General features: G+C 43.7%; 1 protein-coding gene across 1 annotated transcript; it reads left to right on the forward strand.

Moving 5' to 3' along the window:
- The first annotated feature begins 1,143 nt into the window (after window positions 1-1,143).
- On the forward strand, window positions 1,144-3,227 carry LOC116552531 (leucine-rich repeat-containing protein 37A3-like). The gene has a single exon (XM_032279255.1). The coding sequence runs from the start codon at window positions 2,251-2,253 to the stop codon at window positions 2,746-2,748; it is 498 nt and encodes a 165-aa protein (XP_032135146.1). The 5' UTR covers window positions 1,144-2,250; the 3' UTR covers window positions 2,749-3,227.
- Window positions 3,228-8,808: the final 5,581 nt, after the last annotated feature.

Raw genomic sequence — 8,808 nt, forward strand, 5'->3', positions numbered from 1 at the left:
GCTTGCTCCCCTGGTCACTGTGAGAGCACACCAAAGGAGGGAAGGGGTTTCTATCCCTAATGCAGCCAGTCCCTGCTACTGTGTCCAGTCTCCACTGGCTGGAGTCAAGGGCACAATCTAAGCTGCTACTTCAAATGAAGCAGGGGTGGGGGCTACAGTGGTAGTAAGAGCAGTTTTGGAACTAAGGGCTCCAAATAAGGAACAGATGTGGGTTACAGATTGGGAATGGCTAGAAGGTTATTTACTCTAACTAGGGGCAAGAAAGTCCAAAGATCAAGGAAGTTAGGCTTTGAAAATAGAGAACAAAGAGCAAGGGAGTTGAACAAATATAACCTTTGAAGAGGAACTCGATGTACAATGGCACAATCTCGGCTCACCACAACCTCTGCCTCCTGAGTTCAAGCGATTCTACTGCCTCAGCCTCCTGAGTAGCTGGGACTACAGGCATGATCCACCATGCCCAGCTAATTTTTGTATTTTTTAGTAGAGACGGGGTTTCACCATGTTGGCCAGGCTGGTCTCAAACTCCTGACCTCAGGTGATCTGCCTGCTTTGGCCTCCCAAAGTGCTGGGATTACAGGTGTGAGACACCATGCCCAGCCTGTTTCCTGTAATCTAAAACATCCCTTTTTTTGATCTTTCATGACATTGGCATTTTTTAAGAGTCTAAGATAGTTGTCTTGTAAATTGTCCCATAATCTGGATTTGTCTGTGGCCTTTTTTTTTTAGAGATGGGGTTTAACCTTGTTGGTCAGGCTGAACTTGAATCTCATCATAAGGAAACAGACGGGCTGGCATGGTGGCCCACTCCTGTAATCCCAGCACTTTGAGAGGCCAAAGCAGGCGGATCACCTGAGGTCAGGAGTTCAAGACCAGCCTGGCCAACATGGTGGAACCCCATCTCTACTAAAAATACAAAAATTAGCCAGGCGCGGTGGCACACACCTGTAATCCCAGCTACTCGGGAGGCTGAGGCAGGAGAATCACTTGAACCCGGGAAGCAGAGGTTGCAGTGATCCAAAACTGTGCAAGACTCTATCAAAAAAAGGCACAGAAAAGAAAATCTTTGCCTTCTTTTCTTTTTGAATATCATTATTCACAGATTCTTCTTTCTATTAATTATGTTGTACCTTATTGTTATTCTTTGGAATGCTCGAATTGTACAGATTTGACCAGTGCAATCTGTGTTATTATTCAACCCCACAATGCTGGTTAAACTAAGCTATTTTTAATGCCCAGAGTAATTTCTAACATTTCCCACTCCCAACGGGGATTGAGAAAGGGATTCCAGAAGTTGGGGGCTTATTCAGACTCTTCTTTGAAGTCTACCTTCTTCCTGTGTACTTTCAGCCCAAAGTAAGACTTTTTGAGTTGGGAAGAGATACTTCTGAATTAAACTACTGAACAGTGTCACCCAACTCTAATCCCAGCCACCTTTATTCTAGGCATACCATACTCACTGCCATGCTCACCCTTCTGTTGGGCACCTCTGTCCTCCTTCCTATTGGCCTTCGGCTCTTATCCACTGTTCAGTCCGTAGGCCTCACTAGCTCCTTTTTGCCCAGCTCTGTGGTGCTGCTGGCCTGCCTCCTCTACCTACTCAAGTAACCCCTCTATCATTAATTTATTGCTCTGTGTTTCCATCTAAGGATCTTACCTAGCCATGTGGCCTGCTGCCTCTGCCAATTTTAAAAGAATATTGAGGTTGTCTGCAAGATGGTGAAGCTGCATTGCAGTAGTGCGTGTCCGGCAAACACCACACATTGTCATGAGTCCAAATTGTCTGGTGATAAATTGTTACATTATTTTAGTTATTTGCTTTTAAAGCTTTTATTTTTAATTGATGATAAAATGTTCAGCTAATGACATAATTGCTTTATTTTAACTTACTCATTCAGAGTTAAACTCCCTGAATTTCTGAACTACTTCCTTGCTGAGAGTCAGGTTCTCAGTTATTATTACAAAATTTAATACTAGAGCTGTTCTATATGCATAAATGACAAAGAGAAAGGAATGGAAAGGGTAGGGAATGACATTAACATCCACACACTGTGTACTGTGTACTGTGCTCTCTGCTTGGTGCTTTGCCCCCAGTGGTAATTTAGTCATATAATGCGATGTGGTTTGTAAGCTGATTTTTTATGCATGAGGTCTCAAGTGTAGGACAGAGGTAGATCTGCAAAAGCCTGACCTGAGGTCAGAAGCAGATCCAAAGACTTAACCTATACCATTTTTGTTTTTGAAGATGCAATGGCTAGAGTTACAAATATGAAGGTTTTAAAGTTAAAAACAAACCAGTTGCACACCATTTCTGAAAACACAACCTACCATACTCCTCCTGGGGCAGATTCCGCTGGGACTGCGTTCAACTTAGGGCCAACTGTTAAACAAACCAATGAAACACGATGGGAATTCAACAACGTGGGCACTGACCTGTCCCCCAAGCCCAATAGCTTCAATTACCCATTGCTCTTGTCTCCAGGTGATCAGTTTGAAATTCAGCTAAAGCAGCAGCTAGGGTCCCTCATCCCCAACACTGATGTGAGAAGGCTCATTTCTCATGTTCTCCGAGCCTTGAAGATGGACTGCTCTGAGACCCACGTGCAGCTGGCCTGTGCCAAGCTCATCTCCAGGACAGGCCTCCTGATGAAGCTTCTCAGTAAGCGGCAAGAGGTAAAGGTGTCCAGGGCAGAATGGCATATGGGCCAATGGAAAACTGAGAACTATATCCTGAGATATATCTCCTGAGATACAGACTATAACTGAGAACAATATCCTGAGAACTATGATTCCACATGCATGGAATTATTCTCAAGACCCAGGCAGGAAACACTACTTTTTCATTTATTTATTTTTCCCTGGTTCCTAGAACTGAGGAAACACTACTTTCTCATCCTACTGGTTTTTGGGCCCCCACTCTATCCCTTTTACACAAACCTCATAGAATTGTTTAACTACGAGAGGCCTTAGTAGTTTGTCCTTCTATGATGGGAAAACTGAGAAAGGGAGAGTGTCTTGCTCCGTGGCCACACTGCTGGCAAGGATCAGGAAGAGGATGGCTCTGTGCTCGCTGGGGACTTCACTGATTATGTTGTGCTTGGGCTGTGAGCCACATTCTGCGCCACAAATCAACACATACAGACTGTACAGACAGAAGTGGTTTCTGAAACAATGCACTCTGGCTCTTTATTCATATTCAAGAAGAATTATGTTGTCCTTTAAGCTGATGTCACAGTACACTCACTTGCCAGTGGCAGCCTGCCATATAAAGATCTGTGAGATAGATTAACTTGGCTAGTTGCACTCAGGCATTTGCTTGATGTGATTCAACTTATAGAATAAAGCATCTAGAAAAAAAAAAGAACCACTTCATCCCCCACCCCCCATCAAATGATGCCCGTGAGACTACATCTGAAGGGGACTGATATAAAATGCTTCTGCCCAGCATGGTTGTGCGGTTTGTTCATTGCACAAGGGCACCTGGCCAAGGGGGTGAGTGGTACTGAACGTCTTGCCCATGCTCCATGCTGAGCCACATACAAGGTGCCCCGAGAGACATTGTGGGGCCCTTCCGGACAGACATGGAGAGCTTCTGAAAGTCTCACTTGTGTGGAGTGATTTTCAAGACCCCAGGCGTGTGGTCTGCAATGGTTCTGCTGACTGTGATTATAGACTGAGGTACTCATCGAGTCCTAATAAGACCAGAGAAGTACATTGTGAGAGACGTGGCAAACGGCAGCATCACTCACTGTCTTGTGCCTGCGTCTCCCCAGGGGCCTTTCCAGATTTCTGCCACATAAGAGATGCTCATCGCGAAGGTACATTGGGGGAGGATTCATTGCTGTGGTCAGAGAAAGCAGAGGACGTGCAAAATGAATATTTCCCTTTCTGTCTTCCAGGATGGCTTTTTCTTGTTAAGACAGCCACCCTGGCTTAGGGATATGAACAGACCTCTCAGTGCCACGTGAGTGAAAAAACATAACACAGAAACCTCTCGACAAGGAGTCTTCCAATGAAGATGCAATCTTTAACAAGGACGTGGAGTAAACAACGGGGCCTTCACGGTTCCCATCTAAAACCAGGAGGGGGTGAAAAGCTGAATTGCTCCTTCCAAGGATCAAAGCCTTGGCATGATCATTCTTATCCCAGGGACAGCAAAGGCCCAAAGGCCCCAAAGACAAGACCCCAACCGGAGAGTCCTCCGGTTGCTGAGGAGGAGGAGAGTGAGGTCCCCCGGGGAGGAGGAGAACAGAGTGACGCAAGCCTGCCTCAGGCCTTCTGCAAATTCTCTTTTCTAATATTGCCTTTGCAGCTTTGCTTGCAAAATACTTATTTTTCTCATATTAAGTTATATAATATTCACAACCAATTCTAGCCCTGCAGTAAGACATTGAAATGTCTAGTTAAATATTTATGCATAAATGACAAGGCACATCAGAAAGAAAAGTAGGACTGAAGCCAGCGGCCCCCCGTCCACCAAGAGGCAGCGGGCAAAGGAAGCACAGGGCCATCTTTCCCTCCCTTGTTTCCCAGTCTAATTTAGTCACCCAGACCTGAAAACATATCCTCAGAGGGTGGTGATTTTACAATTAAATAGCGTTATTCTTGGTGCCCTCTCCCCTGGTTCATCAAGCACCAGTCATATAACAGTACATACCTGACTTCCTGCCCATAGGGGACCTCCCACCTCCTGGCCCCTCTCATAGGCTCACTGGGCCTACCTGGACTGTGGAGCCAAGCCCTGTCTTTCCCAAGCCCTCAAATCCATGCATGAACGTTCATCTAGACTTGGTGAGGGGCTTTTCACCCTTATAAGATGGTGGAAAATTCACACTGGTTTTTTAAATTTGTGTTTCTTTTTAAAAATCCCAACCATGGCCGGCCACAGTGGCTGAGGCCTGTAATCCCAGCACTTTGGGAGGCTGAGGCAGGAGGATCGCCTGAAGTCAGGAGTTCGAGACTAGCCTGGCCAACATAGTAAAATCCCGTCTGTACTAAAAATACAAAAATTAGCCAGGCGTGGTGCACGAGCCTGTAATCCCAACTACTCAGTGTTGGATACAGTGAGTTTTCTTTTTTTTTTTTTGAGACCGAGTCTCACTCTGTCACCCAGGCTGGAGTGCAATGGCGCGACCTTGGCTCACCGCAACCTCTGCCTCCCGGGTTCAAGCGATTCTCCTGCCTCAGACTCCCAAGTAGCTGGGATTACTGGCGTGCACCACCACGCTCGGCTAATTTTTGTATTTTTAGTAGAGATGGGGTTTCACCATGTTGGCCTGGCTGGTCTCAAACTCCTGACCTCAAGTGATCTGCCCAACTTGGCCTCCCATGCCTGGGATTACAGGCATGAGCCACCACCCCCAGGCCTCTCTTTTATATACTGAAGTTCAACATTTAAAAAAATACTTGAGGTTAAAAATGCATGAAATCCACTACACCATGGACACAATCTGCTCCAATTAGTCACGCCTACTCTTTGTCAACTGCAATTACCTTGTATACATCAATATCTCCTGTCTTCGGTAATGTCTGTTCCTCCCTCCTCAGGACTTCTTAGTGAAATCATCCCTAGTCACTCTTCTTTTGAATCCTTATAGCATTTTATTTTTATTTTATTATTTAGAGACAAGGTCTTGCTCTGTCACCCAGGCTGGAGTGCAGTGGCATAATCATAGCTCACTGTAACCTTCAAATCCTAGACTCAAGCAATCCTCCCACCTCAGCCCCCCAAGTAGCTAGGACTGTAGGTGTGCACTACCTTGCCTGGCTAATTTTTAAATCGGGGTCTCACTATGTTGCCCAGGCTGGACTTGAACTCCTGGGCTCAACTGATCCTTCTGCTTTAACCTTTTGAGTAGCTAGGACTACAGGTACATGCCACTGGAACTGCAACTTCTTTTCTGATTGTTATTTTGTCAGGCCTTAACTCACATTCAAGGTCTTTTCATTTATCCTTCAAATGTGACGATCCCTGTACTAGGAAACAAGTGCTCCCTTTCCATACAGCATGCAAATTCACCATTCTCATTCCATCTTCTCTCCTGCAATCCCTTTCATCTTTATTTTAATTTTTGTAGAGACAGGGTCTCGCTATGTTGCCTAGGCTAGTCTTGAACTCCTGGCCTCAAGTGATCCTCCTGCTTTGGTCTCCCACAGTGCTGGACTGTAGGGGTGAGCCACCACATCCGGCCCTTTCCCTTTCTACTTTATCCCTAAAACCTAACCTCTCACCATTGACAGCCAAGTCTGACTAATCTTGTTTATTATCTGGGCCTCTTCTCTTCTCTATCTTTATTCCATTAAAAAGGTCAAAGACTCTATAGAGCCCATATCTGTTTCAATATGGTTTGTGAATAACTAAAATTATGCTTACCTTTGGCAACTGTATAAAGACTCCAAGTCCCATTTAAATAGCAGAAAACGAAGATGACAGCGACATGCTCCATCAGCTACACCAGCCCCGTGTATAACTAAGGCTTTCTGACAATCCATACCTTGCTTTGTGATTTGGGGTAGCTGCACGTTTGCTATCCCACCACCAACCTATTCCTATTTTCAGTATCAGCTTTTCCCAAGACCAGATAAGGTATGAATATTGATTTCAAAGTCAGGCTTATGTTTGAATGGTAGAGGTTCAGTAGCTGTATAATCTTTCCAAAACTTTTAATTTATAAAATGAGCATGCTAATACCTGTTTCATTAAATGAGACAATGTAAAACATCTGGACTCTAGATCACTATTTGGGACATAATAAATATTAAGCATTATTTCCATTTTACAAAGGAAAACATGAATTGAAAAGGAAAAGTGAGGCCAGATGTGGTGGCTCACCCCTGTAATCCCAGCACTTTGAGAGGCCAAGGTGGGCGGATCACTTGAGGCCAGGAGTTTGAGGCCAGCCTGGCCAACATGGTGAAATCCTGTCTCTACCAAAAATATAAAAAATTAGCTGGGTGTGCTGGTGCGTATAATCCCAGCTACTCGAGAGGCTGAGCCAGGATAATTGCTTGAATCTGGGAGGCAGAGGTTGCAGTGAGCTGAGGTGGTGCCATAGCCCTCCAGCCTGGTGACAAGAGAGAAACTCTGTCTCAAAAAAAAAAAAAAAAGAAAAAAGAAAAGAAAAGGAAAAGTAAGATAGAAAGACAACTCAGCTTCTGCAAAGACTATTCAGAAAAATGTATCTATGTCACTATAATATTAATGAAAATATTTTCTCAAAGAATGATTTTTCTTAAGAAATTAGTCAAATATTGATATTGATTGATTGAGATAGGTCTTCAGATTTATTAATAGAGACAGGTCTAGCTCTGTTGCCCAGGCTGGAGTGCAGGAAGGGCAGTGGCCCATCACAGCTCCCTACAGCCTCCAGCACCAGGGCTCAAGCAATTCTCTTGCCTCAGCCTCCCAAGTAGCTAGAACTACAGGCATGTGCCATCACGCCTGGCTAATTTTTCTATTTCTGTTGAGACAGGGTCTTGTTATGTTGTCCAGGCTGGTCTCAAATTCCTGGCCTCAAGCTACCCTCCTGCCTCAGCCTCCCAAAGTGCTGGGATTACAGGTGTGAGCCACCGCACCAGGCCAGAAGTTAGTGCAATGTTAATTAATATTCTAATTTAACCATAAGACCTAAATTGTAACATTGCATGTTTCTATTCTATTGTATTGAATTCAAATCTAGTTTCCTGCCTGTAATGCTAGCACTTTGCAAGGCTGAGGTAGGAAGATTGCATGAGGCCAGGAGTTTGAAACCAGCCTGGGAAACATAGCAAGACCTCATCTCTAATGGAAAAAAAAAAAAAAAAAAAAGTCTAATTTTCCTTTGCGTAAAATGTAGTCTAAATATTGTTGAGACTTAACTTACCTAATGCAGACCTTGCCCTACCGTATTCACCATTTATTTCCTAACTGAAACAAGGCTTGGAAGGAGGCATACATAAATGTAACCAAAGACATGCCCCCAACCCTACTCTGCTTTCATTCTCCCTCCTCTAGGTCTTTCCTAAAACAATTGTCTTTTTCGAATAGTAATACAAGTACATGATATCAAATTTTTAAAATATAGTAAAATGCAACTTGATTTCTCTTCAGAGAGTCTATCTTTACACAAAATTTTATCTTTATGGTCAAGCAAATACAAATACAAATATACACAAGCACACTCCTGCCTACCCACCCACAGAATGCACAGAAATTTTTTAATGTTTCACAATAAAATGACTCAGTTTTACTACCCAAGCTATAGAGAATGTTCGTCTCTCTTAACACATTTTTTTGGATTTTATGAAGTAAAATTTTTACATTTATTTATTTCAGTCCCAAAACATAATATAATGTTCTTAAAAAGATGTGTGAGATGTCTGGAGATACATTCCAAATAAAACTAACAAAACTTTCAAAAATCTGCTTCGGTATCAACAAAAGGAATGTGCTTATTATTACACAGGAAGCAACTGTGTGTTAACAATCATATTAATTATTTAGTAACCAGGAAGAAATGCTTAAGAATTTTATACCCTAAAAATTTTGTTAATGGCATGAATAGCACAGGCATGGTGGATCACACCTGTAATCCCAGCACTGTGGGAGTCAAAGGTGGGAGGATTGTGTGAGCCCAGGAGTTTGAGACCAGCCTGGGCAACATAGTGAGACCTTGTCTCCACAAAATTTTTTTTTTTTTTTTTGAGACGGAGTTTCGCTCTTGTTACCCAGGCTGGAGTGCAATGGTGCGATCTCGGCTCACCGCAACCTCCGCCTCCTGGGTCAGGCAATTCTCCTACCTCAACCTCTTGAGTGGCTGGGATTACAGG

This window comes from Sapajus apella, unplaced genomic scaffold (genome assembly GCF_009761245.1).
Source record: "Sapajus apella isolate SASKATOON/1434 unplaced genomic scaffold, GSC_monkey_1.0 scaffold12, whole genome shotgun sequence".
Taxonomy (NCBI): Eukaryota; Metazoa; Chordata; class Mammalia; order Primates; family Cebidae; genus Sapajus; species Sapajus apella.

Excerpts from the sequence above, each read along its gene's own strand:
- LOC116552531 (XM_032279255.1), top strand. The coding sequence starts at position 2,251 with ATGGCTAGAGTTACAAATATGAAGGTTTTAAAGTTAAAAACAAACCAG.